The sequence below is a fragment of the Mustela erminea genome, chromosome 11 (genome assembly GCF_009829155.1).
Source record: "Mustela erminea isolate mMusErm1 chromosome 11, mMusErm1.Pri, whole genome shotgun sequence".
NCBI lineage: Eukaryota > Metazoa > Chordata > Mammalia > Carnivora > Mustelidae > Mustela > Mustela erminea.
Window position 1 is genome coordinate 96,898,261 of NC_045624.1, and position 17,842 is coordinate 96,916,102.

Below are 17,842 nucleotides of genomic sequence, written 5' to 3' on the forward strand. Positions count from 1 at the left end.
GTGGCCCTAGTGGCCCATCCCACGTCCTCACACCTCGATGGATGGCAGATCTGGTTCACCAATGGGTACAGAACGAATGACCTTGTGTGTAATTTGGGGAACTACATAGCCTCTGACAGATTTCCAGATTCCTGAAAAGCAGATCATTTCATTACAGTTAGGTACCAGAGACTTTTGAAATTCAAATAGACTTATCAATAGTGACAGGGCCTTTTCTGAGAGTGCTTTGCTTTCAATAGTTAAATCATCTCTAAAGGACAAGAACTCATCGTGGGATTAAAATTCAAGTATTTGTACCAGCAAAAATGGTTTCAAACAAAGATAGGCTATTCAAGTAAATACTGCATCTTATGGGTGTTTACGTTTACAAGAGCATTCTGGTTGTTTATCGTTTATGAGACCATGGAGCAGACGGACTGATCATTTGTCCTTGGACAAAGAAATCAAGGCCCTAGAAAGTAACCTTTCCCCACACACCAGTAGAATTTGGTCTGCGGTTGTGAGTCCTGGCTCTGAATTTATTTCTTCAAGAGTTGGAATCATCTCTAAGTAAAACCTGTATGTTCCTAATGCATTGAGAACAGCCCCTGACATATAATAGATATTCCAATAACATTTTTTTGGTGCAAAGAATGCCATTTAAAAATACCCAAGGATGGGTGGCTCAGTCGATTAAGCGTCTGCTTTGAGCTCAGGTCATGATCTCAGGGTCCCGGATAGAGTCCCACATCAGACTCTGTGCTCAGTGGGGAGTCTGCTTCTCCCTCTGCTGCTCCCCTGACTTGTTCTCCCTTTCTTGCTCTCTCAAATAAATAAATAAAAATCTTTTTAAAAATATCCAAGGATGCCATCCATATCTTAAGCCATTTTGAAAGGTTAAGTGCACATTACCACAATGAATTGGGTACAATGCAGAGTCAAAAAATGCTTACCAGGCACAGTCACCACGTCACTGCAAATAGTTTATTAAGCATTGAGCCACATGACAGAACAATTTAAAGACCACGGGTATAATCTCAAGTCCCACGATCCTAGATCCCATAATACACTTAAGAAAATATCTCAGTAAAATATCTCCCACCACTGACGACTTCAAGAGTGTGAAAACCTGTGATTTCTTAATCAACAAAAGTCACAGTTGAATAATGAATAAAAGCTACATGCACCGGGATTGTAGTGAGTCACGTTTTTTCATTGGTAAGAGAGTGAACAGATAGAATCACAAGCTTCTGGAGAACTTCACAGAAAGAAGGGTGAGGTCACATGCAGGCTTGGGTCCTCAGAGCCTGAATAATGTCTATTGCCTCCTCTTTCCAGTGTTCAGATAGACTTCTTTTCAACTTCTGATCTCTACAGGGAAAACATATATGTCAACATATGGCTACATTCAAAAAAATTAAAGAATCCGTATTTTGTAGACTTCTCATTAGAATGTTATTTCTCCAGTGAGCTGGAGGGAACCGTGCATCATAGACGGATATGAATTGTGAGCCATGAGATTGAGAGGCTGGCCTGGCTTCTCTTGGACACCAATGTCAGCCAGCATCTGTGCCAGATTCTACCCTCCATGAAATGGGGGTAGTTCCTTCTCTCTCTTGGAGTTATGACCATGTGGATTTGGTAGGATAATCTCAAGCAAGCACAAATAAAGCCCTTGTATTCAGGTTTTCATTGCCATTTACAGTTTGTTTTGTTTCTTTTTTAAGAGAGAGAGGGGGCAGGAGCGGTAGGGGTGGGACACAGGGAAAGGGAGAGAGAGAATCTTAAGCAGGCTCCACGTCCAGCACAGAGCCTAAAAACATATATATGAACATATAGCTGTATTCAAAAAAAAAAAAATTAAAGAATCAGTATTTTATATACCTGTCATTAGAACACAGAGAAAGACTATGCAGAATGCTGAGATCAGGACCTGCCCCCAAATCCAGAGTCAGACACTTAACCAACTGAGCCACTAAGGCGCCCCCCATTTGTATCTTTTGAATTGATAACATGTATGACTTCACAGCCATTGTGACCTTTAAAAAAAAAAAAGATTTTATTTATGTATATGAGAGTGAGAGAACACGAGCAGGCGGAGAGGCAGAGGGAGAGGAAGAAGCAGACTCCCCAGCTAAGCAGGGAGCCAAAAACGGGGTTTTATCCCCGGACAAGATCATGACCTAAGCCTCCCAGGTGCTCTCTGTCAGAAATGAGACTTTGTTTCCACTCACCTTTCAGAACTACAGATACTCTGTTGTTAGGGGCACAGGGGAATAAAGATCCTGATATGATACATTGTGGTGAGCTTTGTGGAAACATAGGGCCATAGAAATATTAACCAGGAGTGTTTGCCTGAGATGGTTTTGTTTTGTATAAATCTTTTTTTTTAAAGATTTTATTTATTTATTTGACAGAGAGATAGATCACAAGTAGGCAGAGAGAGAGAGGGAAGCAGGCTCCCTGCTGAGCAGAGAGCCCAATGCGGGGCTCGATCCCAGGACCCGGGATAACGACCTGAGCCGAAGGCAGAGGCTTAACCCACTGAGCCACCCAGGTGCCCCTGTTTTGTATAAATCTTACAGCACTTATGCAAACCCCCTGCCCCACACACAGGTGTAGACCTTCTTATCTTAGAGCAAAGGAAATATGTGAAACTATGCTCTCTCTCCAGCACCTTTCAGAGATGCTCAAGCTAGACGTCTGGAGTGGCTCTGGGCAGGCTGGGCCCCTTTAAGAGAGCTCCTTGTCATACCAGGAAAAGGATCTAGTATTTCTGCACCGGCTTTGACAGAGAAGTTGCATCTTGGACCTCACAGCTGGGAGCCATATATGAAATGTGATCTTTAACTCTTGATTTTTTTAGCATTACTTCCTATATTCAGAGTGAAAATTTAGAGCAAACAAGGTAAAAATTTATGCAATCAATAAAATAAATTACATAATACACTTAGGTTCCACATCTGCCATGGGTCATAGTAAATGGGTAACAGGGAAGCGAGGGGAGAGAGAAACAGAGAAGCATAAATCATCAGTCACGTCAAATTCCCTCTGTAATGTTTAATGTTCATTTATCTGCCATTGTCCAGTTTAATATAAATGTTTGTGATACTAGTAAGCAGTGTCTATCAACATGGAAGAAATCTGACGGGAAATTGGAAAGAGGATTGATAGTCTCATATAAAAGCAAACCAAGTGGGGCGCCTGGGTGGCTCAGTTGGTTGAGCTTCTGCTTTTGGTTCAGGTCATGATGGCATCGGGGGAGTCCTGGGATCCCGTCCTGAGTCAGGATCAGGACTCTGATTCCATCTGAACCAGGACTGAACCAGGACTCTGATTCTCAATCGCCCTCTGCCCCCTGCTCCTGATCTCTCTCTCGCTCTCTCAATGAATAAATGAAATCTTGGAAGGAAGGAAGGAAGGAAGGAAGGAAGGAAGAAAGAAAGAAAGAAAGAAAGAAAGGAAATATACAGAGCAGAAACACATCTCAGTTCCTAAAGGATCATAGCAGGGTGCGGATCCTTCCTCTGGAAGAGGAGGTAGAGGAAATCCGGGCCGGCAGCGTGGAGTGGCAGAGCTGGGGGACGGCTTACCGGCAGCACCTTCCCTGCGGCTCAGGCTTCTAGTCCCTCTGGGCTCTCAGCAGGTCGGTGGTCAGCTGTCTGATGTGCTCCCAGCTCTGCTGCACGTGGGTGAGCTCCACAGAGCGGGAGCAGATGGCAAATCGCAGCACGAACTTGTCTCTGAGGTGACAGGGGACCAGGTGGATTTTCTTGGCACTGTTGATCCTTTCCAGAAGGTCCTCGTTCAGTTTGTTGGACCCCTGCAGAGATGGACAGAGGGGCCATGCTGAGGTCCCCGAGGACTTGGACTTCAATGGGTCACCAAGGAAGGCCAGCCTTTGGCAATACCGCTCTGCATCCGTGAGAGAGGCCACTGCACCCTTGGCCCTTCTTTTACCAGGGTAAGGAATCCAGCTCAAGGGGACTGACGTGGCCATGAAAGACTCTAGCCTCCACTACAAGACAGGTTCTTCAGGGTTGAATTACTATCCAAAGGTGACTGTTTCACGGACCAGCCTTTTCAAGAAAAATGGAATTTCCTAGGCATGTGATGAACTTCAAGTACATCCACATGTTGATGAGCTTAAACAGTAGAACTAAGGCTTCAAGCGGCACCAGTGAGGGGTCCCACCGAAACATATAGAAGAAATCTCAGCAACACAGAACCGGAGCACAGTCAACGTAGACTCTGGGAAAACTGCCCAGGAACTAGAGGGCTAAGGGGACATTGGTGGGCTGGGGTGGTCCCCATCTAGGAAGGAGCAGCCCCTGCTTCCTGGGCCAGGCAGCGGACACTGAGGCCACGGGGGCGGGGGGGTTCCCTTCCCCTGCTGGGTGCCGCTGCCCCCGCAGCCCCTCTCCCATTCCTGCGTCCTCCCCGCCAGCTCCTGTCAACTTTCTTCTCTTTCCAGGCAGCACCTGCAGGGCCCTAAGCCCCATCATCAAACGTAAAAGGGGGGAGGGGAGTGGGCCTCTCATCCCCGGTCTGTGGCCCTCCCAGGGCTCTTTCATTTGCCTTCTCACTCTGTCTTGAGAACTGAGAAGCAGGAAGGACAGTGGGAGGAGTCCAGTCCCGCTCCAACACCCGCCAGACACTGGGGACTGGCCTGTGGACCCGTGCAGACCCTCCCAGCTGCTGGCTGCGGGCCTCGGTGGGGCTCCTGCTGGCGTCCCGTGGAGAGGCACTGGGACAACTGGCAGTTCAGAAGCCCTTGATGTGCCTGGGTCTAGACAAAGCCTGTCCTGTTGGAGGATGAGGCTAGAGACGGAAGGACATATGAGACAAAGCAGCAGGATTTTTACGAGGAAGACTCAGCAGAAATTAAAGACTCAGAAGAAATTAAAACAGAAATTAACAGAAGAAATCTAACAGAAATGAAAAACACATTATTTAGGAAAATGTGCTTCCCATTTTCAAATGGATTAGGCAAGGTATGTCTTCTCTTAAATACGGTAAGACGCCAAGCATGGAGAAGACCTAAGAGAAGAAGGCGTGGGGAGGGGCAGGAGGGGCCGGAGGAAGAGAGGAAGGAGGGGAGGGGGAGGGGCGGACCAGCAGAAGGAGGGGGAGGGGAGGAAGAGGAAGTGGGGAGAAGAAGGGGGGAGGGAAAGAAAGAAGAGGAGGGGGAGGGGAAGAAGGGGGAGTGGAGGGGGAGGACAAGAAGGAGAGAAGAGGGAGGTCGGGGAGGGGGAGGGGAATCACACTATGTATCTGAATCTTCGGATGCGGTAGAGGACTTGAAATCCACACCGGGGCAGCACAGCACAGGCAGATGAGGAGGAGCCCGTAGACGTGAGGATGGAAACGTGAACCATGTGCCCAAACAACAAGCTTCCTGGGGAAGAAACCCGGTCAGTGGAATGGAAGGAACACACAGATGCACAGAGGGACACTTCTGCTGGCTACGAAGCGCCCGGGGCTTCTGGAATGGGGCGACGCGCTGTGCCGCCCGGGAGAAAAGGGGTCGGGACCACACGCAGGTGGGTTTGGGGGTCATAGAGCCCGACAGCAGATTGGGGGCACCCAAGGATGGCATTGTGGGCTCTGCTCTGGGGGAGGTGACGGCTGCCCGACCCCACACTTAGGCTAAACTCACCACGTGTGCCGCTGACCCTTGCAGACACCAGTAGGAACTGCGCAGGTCCACTTACACGTGGATTTTTTTCAATAAATCCAGCGCGACACAGCCGATGTATTTTCTCTTCCTTGTGATTTTCGTCCTAACATTTTCTCTTCTCTGGCTCGCTTTAAGGTAAGCCGCAGAGTATAATCCACACAGCATACAAAATAGGGGACCCCCTCCCTGTGCTTCGGGCAAGGCTGCTGGTCAGCCGTAGGCTGTTGGAGGTTCAGTCTGACGGGAGTCAAAATCATACACAGATTTCCAGCTTTGTGGGGGTAGTCAGCGCCTCTCACCTCCTAACTGTTCTTTAAATGGACAAAGTGTGTGGTGTGTGGATTACATCCCAATAAAACTGTGAAAAATAAAAAATGGAAGTCCGTCCAGAACACTGGCAGTCAAAACAAAACAAAACGTCTTCTCCATGGCAAAGGCATCAAAGCTTGCCCCCTAAACACTGACGTCAGCTGACCTACAGCCCGTGGCCACTCTGGGGACGCAGCCGCTGGGACGCCAATGCTCTGAGGCTTCCCCCATGCCCTACCACGACAGAAGGGTCCCCTGTCCCCTGCACATGGGCAGGCCCCACCACTGTGTACTCTGCACAGAGCTCACAACCCCCTCACCGAGCCCTGCACAGGAATACGAGCTTCCCACTCTCTCTGTAGAGCCCAGGCTTTCTCACGACTGGTTCTCATTACCACCTTGAAGCTCCAAGGACCAGCGAGGGGGAGAATATGGTAAGTGGATGACAGCACCTTGACCATGCAGCGGGGGTCCCCTCCCTCCTCCTGATGGCCTCCACGCACGTGAACAAGGAAGCCAATGGAACGGAAGGCACGGCCAGCTTGAGAGCCTGGGCAGGTGAGGCTCCCAGCCAGTCTCCCTTGTACAAAATAGAATAATATGGCACCTGTGGGTTCAGCGCCTTTCCGAGACATCTCAGAAATGTCGTCGTGATTCCCAGCAGAGATGGCCTGTGCCCTCCGCCCTCTGGGCCAGCTTCCCCCAATGCAGTGAGCACCCTCTTCATCAGGCAGCAGGCCTGCAGAGTGCCACAGACCAGCATTTCTCAAATCCCTGCGTGCACCTGGCAACCTGGAGGGGCTCCTTAAGATGCCAGATCGGCAGGTCTGGGCTGGGGCCTGGAGCTGGGCTGGGACAGAGCCTGCACACAGGTTAGTGCTCAGAGCATTCCAGGGACAGAGATGCGTGCGCGGAGGAAGTGGAGAGCATTCGAGGGCCAAGGGTCTACACGAGCGAGAAGTCTCGGTCTGATTGAGGAGGGGCGGACAGCTCCTGGAGGAGGGTGCCCAGGGCTCTGCAGGCACTCAGGCTGGGTCAGGGCCAGGAGGGTGAACCCCAGATGGGAAAACGCATGCTGACGTCTCTGGTTGCTGGGGACCTAGCATGCCAGTTTGGAGATGGAGGTGATGAATGATCTCTCCTTGTCACCATCAAAGAGAATGAAGACTGATGCAGACACACATACCTTTAGCCGAAAACAGACCAGCCCCAGAGTGACTTCTGCACAGATTTCAAAGCGGGGATCCTGGCGCACCAAACACTCAAACTCGCGAGCCAGCCGGACGTGCTGGAAAGGGAAGAGCATCTGTCTCAGTTTCTGGACAGTACTCGGCTCCGGACTCAGCCACCTGAAAACCTTCCTAGACGAGACGCCACTGATTCACGTACACTCACTTAGCCATTTTTCTCAATTGTGAATGTGACCCAGCAGCCAGCCGTCCCCACGCAGGCTGGGAAGAAGCTCGCTACCCTGACAGAAGGACTAGTGTCTTCAGAGAAACACCTACTGGGCGCCTGGGGGGCTCAGTCGGAGAAGTGTCTGCCTTTGACTTGGGTCAGGATCCCAGCGTCCTGGGATGGAGTCCCAAGCCGGGTTCCCTGCTCTGCAGGCAGCCTGCTTCTCTCTCTGTCCCTCCCTTAGTCATTCTCTCAATCAAATAAATAAATAATCTTTACCAAAAAAGGGAAGGAAAGAGAAACACCAACTAATACGTTTTTCTGTTTGGGGGACATTTAATCCCACCAAACAATTGGTTAGAATTTCAGAAGGAACATCGTGATGGGTATTTAAACATGTGAGTTAAGAGACAGTGGCCCCAGCACTGAGGGCCGGGTGCCCTGCCACCATGCTGTCCCCACACAGCCCATGGCAAGTGACACCACGGTTGTACCCACTCTGCAGATAAGGAAACTAAGGGGGTGATTCTAACGCAGCAACCTAACACCGAAGCTCTGGCTTCTGTGGGGCTCTGGCTGGTTGTCACCAAGGGATGAGAGTGACAGTCCCCGCCACATTCAACTAACGCCTTCCTCTCACTGAATTCACCACCTTATTTGACAACTAGGTGTTCACGGAGCCCCAAAGGGGTTTCGAACAGTCTGTGCACAGAGAACAAGCCTGCCACGGTCTGTGCACCTGTTGCTCGTCCCCGCCCCCCCTCCTGGGGCCGGCTTGGTGCTCTCATGACAGTGCTCAGCAGCAGCAAGTTCCAGTGTCCTTGGGACTGAAGCCTCCCGCACTTGTGCTGCTCCCAGGCATAGCATAAATCTATGACCACTAGAGGGCACCAAAGACTGGCATTGGCAGGTGTCGCCCCACTTCCACACCTGGGACACCTGCCTAGGGACAGGCTTTGACCATCCCTCCCTCTCTGTAAGCCAGATGGGAGTCTGCTCAGAGCAGGCATGGAGTGTTTTTACAGGACGCAGCCGAATCACACCCAGTGGCCCCGGAGCTTAAAGCTGGAGTCATCTGGAGAGAGAAACCGTTTCTCTTCCTTCCCCACAGAAGCAGAATCCTCATCATATTTGAGAACATGTTCTCATAATCTCACATACACTTTCCCCAAAGATACCACAGGTTCCCTGCCCCAATGAAGCCCAAGGACCTCTGTCCGTCAGGACAGCACCATGGCTGAGGAAGGAGGCCAGCACGGCAGGAATCAGCTGAAATCAGTAGCCGTCTGTAGCCGGCTGAATGGGTGGTCCTTGGCAGGGGGGGAGGGTGTCCCCAGCTCATCCTCTGGCCTCAGTTTCCTCGATTGCTAAAGAAATAAAAGGCAGGGTGATGGGGCTTGAAGTCCACCAGCGGTTCTCACTTTATAGTGCTCATCACAGCCGTGTGGTTCATTTATTCAGACAGAGGTTGCTGGGACACCACTCTCCCCAGGAAGGTCCAAGGTCATGCGTGCGCTGCTGCTCAGGGGTGCATAGAGCGCCCCCAGGCTAGAGGCCATCCATCCCCAGCAGCTCCAAGACTCCTGTGCTAGCTGTCTGGGAACCAGACATCCTGAGCTCTCGCCACTGCCCAGCCACGGTTGCCTGGCCCTGCTGGGGGCCAGATGTTGCTACGGGACCGGCCATGGGGAGCGTTCCCTTTGCAATCCCCTGGACCTGACAGCCATCATCTTCATGAAAGCGTCCAGAAGGTCCGTAATCATGCACTGACTGTCTTCTAAAGATCCTAACCTCAGTAGCCCAAACTAACCATCAGATATTTGCTTCTTCAGACATCTTCCTTTGTTTCTGCACTCCCCAAAGCTTCCCAATATGACCCAGATACATAAAGAAAGCACCGTCACCTTGCGGATATAGGTCTGCAGTCCCTTGACTCCGTACATCCTAAAAACAAACCACATCTTCAGAGAGCGAAACCTCCGGCCCAGAGGCAACTGCCAGTGCTGAAAGAGAACAGAAAACATTGCATCAGGGAGCAAAGTGCCGAGAGCTTTCCTCAGGCCCAGGGGGCACCTGCTTCTCTCGAGACAGCGCACTCCCTGGAGGTGCCCTGGCCAGCCGCCACGTGCCACTGTGGATGGGAAAGCTGATGATGGGGTGAGCAGAGTCTGCAGCTAGAGTCTTTGCAAAGCAACAAGCCAGATGAGGATGGAAGACTCTGCTACTGGGGAGGCGCTGTGTTCACGGAGCAAATGTTTGTGGGGTACACGCTGGATGGAGCTCACCACCTAGCAGGGCCACGAGAGGGTTCCTTGCTGGCCACTCCATCTGCGGGAAGGAGGAAGGTAGGAAGCCAAAACCCACACCTCCTGCCCAGTGTGGTCCCTGTGATGTCCCAGCACCCCTTCTCAGAGCAACAGAGATTCTCTGCCTGCCTGCCAGCTGCCACAGAATGACCTGCAAGACGGTCACTAGAAAGTGCAGCCCCAATGTGCTGGTCCTCAAACGAGGTCTCCTTAGTTTGTCCTCAGTTCGCAGCAGGTCAGCACTCCTCCGGCTGTGGGGCTCTCCGATGGTTATAAATGTACTAAGGCCAGCAAGAAGGGACCCAGAAGGGAGGGACGGTGATGGGGCCGTCTGGAACCACAGAGCAGGGACACTTCATTGTGACTCTCCAAATAGTCACATTCTGGCATTTACAAGGAAGATGCCAAAGGCAACTCAGGCTCCCTCTCTGTTCCCCGGACCTTCCCTTGTGGGGTGGAGCTTCCAGATGGGCCTGGGGGATGCGGGGCTACAGGGGGGAGGGGGGCACAGACTGGACCTTCCCTTAGTGCACGCGTATGTGTGAAATGGGTATAATGATGCTCACTTTGTCCAAGACCAGGTACGTTGAAGGCAAATGGCATTACCTTTCCAGCTTCCGCCTGCGTTCGTGAGCAGACAGGATGTAAAATCCCTTGGCAAGGTGTTCCCAGCTCCCTCCTCTTGGTGCTGACTGTCCTCATGTCCCTCTCCTTTGACTGTCCCTTTGACTGTCCACAGCCCTGCCAAGGGGCTGCTTACCCTTTGCATCCTACACTTCCCGAACTATCCTGGTAGACGGTCCAGAATCCCAGGGTCTCCTCCATAGCCTGGAGGCTGTGACCCCCTCAGACTGGGGCTTCCAATGTCTTTGAACAAAATGATGATGTTCTATGATATTCTCTCTCTTCGTCTGCTGAGCCCAACACTCCCTTGTCAAGGAAGCGCCTGGGTTACATGGCATTTGTCCAGAATTCACTCTAAAGGAAGAAACCTTAAAAGAGCTCCAGAGCATGTCGAAAAGGAAAGACGTCCCTGCATTCCACCTAAGATAGTAGTAAGCCTGGTCAGGGGCCCTGTAGGGTTGTGGCACAGGGAGAGGGTCAGGTGGGAGGTAGGTGACACTTGTGCCTGTGATAAGGGGATGAAAGGAACAACATTCATAGTGTGAGACTGGTGCCCCAGGCCCTTTGCATGGCCAGGGCCCAGACACAGGCTCCCACACTCCGGCTCTGTGTGTTCTTTCCTGGCGGGAATGCCCTGCATTTGTCCCATGTGACCTCTCCTACTTCGTGGAGATGCTATTCTAAGAACTAACTTAAGTGCATCAGTTTTTAGAAGACTCTAGGCTCCAAAATAATCCCCTGATCCCCTGATCCTCTGTAAATTTCATCTGTTTATTCATTACGCGTGAAACATCTGCTGAGAATGCCCCTGTGCCTTCCCCTGCCTCCTGCTGGGGGTTGCAGTAGCACAGGATGCACATTTATCCAGGAGGACCTCCTGTGCCTGGCAAACGTCAGTGAGGGTCGGCTGCTGCCCGGACGCAGGTCCTTCAGGATCAGCAGGTGGACCCACTGAAAACTGTCCACACATGACATATAATTCGTGAGATGGCCGCACACGACGCCTGGGACTTCGTTATCACAGGGCATTAGAAATGGCATAAGGAAAAGCTGGACTACCAAGGGCTAGCTGAGGACTTGGGACATTTTCCCTCAGGTCAGAAAGAACCACTAGAAAGGAAGCAACACAATGGAGATCTGTCCCAGAACAGCAGCTCCCAGTGGTGTGCAGAACGGTTGTCCTGTTGTGTGTGGCCATCTGTGCCCTGTGTCCCCGCTAGCCTTGGGGTCTGGGAGGGAGGAAGGGGGCCTTGCTCATCTGTGAGAAGTTCAGTGCAGCACACAGCTCCTGGCTGAGAAAGGAGGCTGGCCATCAGGATGGTGCCGTCCTCATGGGGAGACTGAGTGCAGAGTTTCCTGCCTCTTGCTGGAGAGGCAGGCAAGATCATTTCCTCTTAACCCAAGACCTGGAGCCGGTGGGCTGAGCAGAGCTGTCCACCTCCTGGCTTGTTTTGCTAGTTAGGACCCAGGGAAAGGTGTCCTCTAGCATGACTCTGATCCTGAGCACAACTGGGGACAGCAGAAGTGAAAGCCCATGACAGCACCCAACACTGGGTTCACATTTTCCATTACCTGAGACCTGGACTCAGCAAGAGATATCTTCCACTTACCCTATAGTCGGTGATAAGCCCTGGAAAAGAGAAATAAACAAGCAAAAAAAGCCATTAGACACTCTGGTTGATTACATGCCTCATCCTTCTCATTTTCAAGATAAATTTCTTGTGTCTCATCTGTCATCTCTTGCACCAGACGTGAGACCACAGAGGGCTGGGCTGGGTGTGCTCTGTGGCACTTCCCATGGTGACAGATCCAAGGGGCTTTCCAGAGGGCAGGGTGCCCAGAACAAATTGGAAATGCTGGGGTACGAGTGGATTCCCATTCCTTCACTCTCTCTGCTTCTGTCAGCACAAAACCCAAGCTTTCTTCTCTTGCCCAGTAGTACTTTGGCTCTCAGATCTGTAGAGCCTTCATCGCACGCTAGAGCCTTCATCGCGCGCTAGTTCATGCACAGGGAGGTGGGTTTGTGGTCTACAGAATGATTAGATCATAAGACACGAATCAGATCTGTGATGCGTGTTCATGTCTGTATGCCTGGACCTTAGTCCAGAGTTTGGCACAGAGCAGATACTGGTGAGTCACCATTGGATTCATGCCTTTATCCTGGATTCAAATGGCTTCAGATGTCTGGCTTGTCATCAGTCTCCCCTTGTGCGTAAAGCTCCAGAGCCAAGGACCTAGTCAGGGGCAGGACTCCAGCAAAGAGTCTTGGATGGGTGTTGCTGCTCGGTGGTCTTAGGTCAGCGATCGGCTGGGAATTATGAACCTGAGCGGCAGTCCTGTGTTTTGCACATCCGATCCCCCAGTGCAGGTCCAGACGAGGCATGCTGGGGCTCATCGGTGTCCCCCTTTCCCCAAGGAAGAGCCATGGTGGCTGGCCATCGCAGGGCTGCCGCCGCCCCAGAGGGCAGGTGGGACAGTCATCCTCCGAATGCCGTCACCGTGCCCTCGCACATGCCTCCTCCCCGTTCCGCGGAGCGATGTAACTTACATTTCCAAGGGATCTAAAGTTGTCAAACAAACATCGACAGCAGGGGCACCTGGCAGGGGCGCGTAGATGCACAGATACCAAACACCTATGTGGCATGTATGAGCACTCGGCAACAGCCTGTTAGAAACGCAGATGACCTCGTGGGTGAAGACGTCCTGGGTGAAGGCAAACGTGTGACCCTCCTGTCTAGTTCACGTCCCTGCGCCATCGCCACAGCCACGAGCCATGCGGGGCCGTTTACACCGAATCAAAATGAAATAAACTCAAACGCAGAGTTCTTCGGTCAGCCTAGCCACGTTTTGAGGGCTGACGAACCACGTGAGGCTAGTGGCCACCACACAGACAGAGCAGGACAGAGGACATTTCCTTCTTCAGGGAGGACTCCACCCGAAGCGGCACTAGAGCGCGAAGTGGGTTTCCGATGCAGAAGCTTCTGTGGCTAAACACCAAGGTGAGTGAGAGAAGGAGCCTGCTTCTCGGTGGCCCTGTGTCCTTAAGGACCAGCTGAAGACCAGGTCTGGCTAGGAGCTGCCCTGACACGGGTCTGCTGTGAACACGAGGAATGCAAGACCCTGTGCCAACAGCGTCCTACGACCGCAGCTGTCCTCATGGAGCGGACTTCTTAATAAGCATCACGTGCCTAGTCAGTCTTTGCAACGACATAGGAGGGATGGGGTGTGAGCAGCTCCTCCCTGTGTCAATGGCGTGCGGTAAACGCAGCAGAAACAAACCACGTGTCCACGGGACTGGCAAGAGACGCCGCCGCGGGACGTCAGCCCCTGCACTTGGGCAGTGGGCTTCTGGGGACTTCTGGGCTCACCCTTCATGCTTCTTGTTTCCAAAGGTACAGCTTTTTTAGTGAAAGAGTTTATCTGGAAAAGTCTATGCAACAGGTGTGGCCACCTGTGTGGCAGAATTTTCTATCACATAAAAAAACACAAATCCCGCTTATTTGGGTCCCGGTTCCATGTCCCATGCCCGGCTGCCCCAGCTGACAAGTGTCCAAGGAGATGAATGTGTAAAGACCAAGGCAGAAGCAGGGACGCATGGGGACGGCGACCGCTCCCACTGCTGCTGCCGACCACCATCCCCAGGGTCCAGTGGAGTTCCAGCCGCAGGACGACTGGGTCTGAGGCTCCAGGGACACAGTGGGACAACAGACATGAAGCCAGTGAGCGAGAGGGCCGCGTGACGAGACTCATGGGCCATGAAGGGACGGGAGGGCTCGGCTCCGGTGGAGAGATCTGGGAAGACCTCACCAAGCGGGAGGCTTTTGTGTAGGGCCCCCTGATGAGCAGGGGGCGTCCTAATGACCTCCAAGCGGGGCAGCAGGCTGCGGCAGCCTAGCGAGCCGAGTGCCACAACCTGAGAGGGTTGAGGAGTCTTCTTTATTACATAGAAAGGATCTTTTTAAAATGCCCTGTAGAATATTCTAAACACGGTTCATTTCAGGGAATGGGAGGCCGAGCGGCACTAGGGCTGAATCCTAGTAAGGGATAAAAATGCCCTTACATCCGCTAGCCATAAAACCGTAAAGCCCATCTTGGTGATCTACTTGTGAAGCGCAAAATGGGCCACCATCGTTGTTGACTTAGAGAGCTTTGTGGGTTTTGGGGTTTTTTTGTTTTTGTTTGTGTTTTAGGGGAAAAACACAAGTAACTAATATTTTTCATCTCTAACAGCCACAGCAAATACTCCAGTAAGAAACAGGCTTCCTAAAAAAAAGAAGAAACAGGCTTCCTATAGAAGCAACATAAAATACGTGCCCGTACGCCTTGAGCCGTCCTCGGATGTCCTTCGTTCAACCTCATTCCAAGAGTCACTTCATTGTTTAAGGGCAACATTTTGCATTTTAACTGTCGCGATCGCAAAGATTTTTATTATCTGAACATGAGATACTTTTTTTTTTTTTTTTTTTTTTTTGGTAATATGGGAGCCTGGCAATCACTTCAGAATTTCAGTGTTTCATGCCAGTTCCATTTCTACAAACTAGACTTGTATGTTTTAGGGCAGTTTTAGGTCCTAAGCAAATCTGAGCAGAGTGTGGGGTCTGCAAGCATCAACGGGGATACATGTCTGCACTCCACCTGAGAACAATTCTTAAACAGTTATAAGTATGTTCTTAAAACTGTAAAAATATAGAGCAAATTAAGAAAATTCACATGTAATTACAACTGTAAGTACTATTCACATTTGGAAAATTTTCATTGCATGCTTTTCAAAAGGGAAAAAAAATTTTTTCTATTGCTGTCTGGGATCATTCTCCTAAATATTTGATTCTTATTTCTTTGGTAAGAATCTCAGGGGCACCTGGGTGGCTCCGTGGGTTATGTGCCTGCCTTGGGCTCAGGTCATGATCCCAAGGTCCTGGGATCAAGTCCCAGCTCTGGCTCCCTGCTCAGTGGGGAACCTGCTTCTCCCTCTGCCTCTGCCCCTCCTCCATGCTCGTGCATTCTCTCTTTCTCAAATAAATAAATAAAACCTTTTAAAAAGGAAAAAAACATCTCAGAGGAATCTATATTTCCACTCCCTCACCACCCCTCGTGGCTCGATCTGTACTAACTGACGATGTGACGTTTGGCTGTGACCTAGGACAGCAGCCAGACAAAAGGAGCTATTCTGTGTTTTCTAGGAATTGCTCTGTCTGTGCCGGGGAATGTTCTGCTCCTCACCATGACGCAAGCACCTGGCCATGTCCCTTCTCGGCCCCAGTCTTCGGGAAGCCCAGAGCCAGGATACAGGCCTGGAGATGGCTTGGGTCCCACCAGGGATGATGGGCACAAAGGGCAGGTCTACAGACCCAACGGGTGAGAGACACATGGACGCGCTGATCCTGCCCAGGCATCATCAGGGTTTCACTTCACTCCCCGCGCCCCCAGCGCACCCCGTGTCCTCCTGGTGGTGTTGGTGTGAGTGGACACACCCTCAGAGAGACGGTAGGGCAGTCATGCTCTCAAAGGTCCTACACAGGAGGGGTCCACACCCGTAGAGACAGCGATGCGGTGCCCACCCCCAGCCCCGTGGGCTCCTCCCCAGCTCCTGCATTGAGGCAGCCAGAGGTCCCTTCAGTAACCCCCAACCCCAGGAAGCAGCGGCTCCCAGAGGTTGGTCCCCAAGGACGCGAGCCTTCCTCTCTGGCTTCCAGGAGAAACGCGGCTCTGTTGAAAACAAACCCAGAAAGTCGCAGAAAACCAGGCTCCTGGCCTACCTGAGTCCTGATGGCTGTGCTTCAGGTAGAGGGGGTCCAGCTTAAAGGCCCCTATCAGGTCTGTCCTCTTCTTCACCCTGGTTCAAGAGGACAAAGGACGGTGCTTAATGAGGAAGACCCTTGAATGGGCTCCCATGGACCTTCCCTCCTGGTCCCTGTTCCAGTGGGCTCAGCGCAGACACACCTGCTTCGAGACCCTTCCTGAGGCCCAGCCCGTCAGCATGTCCCTCACCTGTGTGCCCACCATCCCCAACTCCACTACAATAAATTAATCTCCAGGACTCCAAGCACCTGAGGGGGCCAGCTAATAAAAAAACAAATACTTGTTTTTCATCGTTGGTTCCTGACATCCAGCCGCTAAAACCCTTGGAAGCTCTGAGGGGTAAGAAAGGCTCCCGTAGGCCAATGAGAGGCTCGGTGACTAGGGCCCTCTGGGGAGCTGCAGGATGGGGCTGGGTGCCCGGAAAACCAAGTCGATTTGAGGGTGAGACGCTGAGCCCTACCCCCAACCTCTGGGGAACCATGGGGACAGGGAAGGACTGAGACTGAGTTTGTGATCAGTAGCCAGCAATTCAATCTATCGTAAGTATGCAGTGAGGAACAGCGTTGCTGAAATCATCAATGTGCAGGGACTGAGCCATTCTCTGGGGGAGGACAGGAAAGCTCTGTGTCCTCCACACACACTTGTTTTCTTTATAATAAATCAGTAAATGAGGCGCCTGGGTGGCTCAGTCGGTTAAGTGTCTGACTCTTGGTTTCGGCTCAGGTCATGATCTCAAGGTCGTGAGAGCTAGCTGGTCATCAGGCTTCCTGCTCAGCGACGGTCTGCTTGTCTCCCTCTCTCTGTTCCTCCCGTTCGTGTTCTCTCTTTCTTTCAAATAAATAAATAAATAAATAAATAAATAAAATTTTCTTAAAATAAATCGGTAGACCTAAGAGAGGTGCCTTCCTGAGTCCTATGAGCTATTCTAGCAGATTATCAAGTCTGAAGGAGCAGGGGATTCCTGGGAGGCCCCAGCTTTACAAGAAGTTGGATAGAAGTATGGGCCCCCTCGGACCCACGACTTGCGAAACGGAGCCCATCTACCTGTGGGGTCTGCGATAACTCCAGATACTGAGCATCGGAATGGAATCCCGGTATGGGACACCCAACTGGTGTCTGCAGAGCCGGTGAACGGATGTCAGGAGAGGAAAGCTAGGAGGGGCGCACGCATCCCTGCTCTTGGTCCAGACCTAGCACCGACCTCACAAGTGTGTGGGGGATGCACAGAAGCTAAAGGTGAGAAGGTCGTCCCACATGAGACGCCCTCAGACTCCGGACACAGTGACGGTCCCAGAGAGCTCGGGTTGGATCTCGTATCTGGGCTGGCACGGGAGGTCTGAGTTTTACAATAATGGCCTCTCTGCCTGGTCTGGCCGGCGCGGACACCATCTCGCAGCAGTGTGATGGCAAACAGGCTGTCCGAACGGCAAACTGGAGAAGACATGTCAGTCTGATGGTCACGTACACTTGAAAGCAAATACGACATGATGAGAGTCTACAAGATAAAACCGGGCGACGAAAGACTGAGGCAAGATGTGGCTCACCAGCGAGGAGGGAGGGAAAAGGCCAGATTTACGCAGGAGAGTCATTCAAGTGCTGTTTCTACAAAAGGTCGAAGACAGACTCTGTCAGTAAGCAACAGTGAGCCGTCCGGGGCATGAGTGACTTTGACCCTGGACAAGAAATTGGATCGCACCTGACCTCAGGCACGTGTACGCAGGAATTTGAGGCAACTTCCCCCCAAGCA

General features: G+C 51.6%; 1 protein-coding gene across 5 annotated transcripts in view; it reads right to left on the reverse strand.

Annotated features, from left to right (window-relative positions):
- Positions 1-950: 950 nt before the first annotated feature.
- DDC (dopa decarboxylase) overlaps positions 951-17,842 on the reverse strand; it is a 75,918-nt gene continuing 59,026 nt past the window's right edge. For all 5 annotated transcript variants that reach the window (XM_032305591.1, XM_032305593.1, XM_032305594.1 and 2 more), the window contains 6 exons: positions 16,053-16,129; positions 11,907-11,926; positions 9,271-9,369; positions 7,155-7,256; positions 3,573-3,802; positions 951-1,350 (listed from right to left, as the gene is read on the reverse strand). In XM_032305591.1, the coding sequence (XP_032161482.1) occupies positions 3,602-3,802; positions 7,155-7,256; positions 9,271-9,369; positions 11,907-11,926; positions 16,053-16,129 (499 nt within the window). In that variant the 3' untranslated portion in view covers positions 951-1,350; positions 3,573-3,601. The remainder of the gene's footprint in view (positions 1,351-3,572; positions 3,803-7,154; positions 7,257-9,270; positions 9,370-11,906; positions 11,927-16,052; positions 16,130-17,842) is intronic.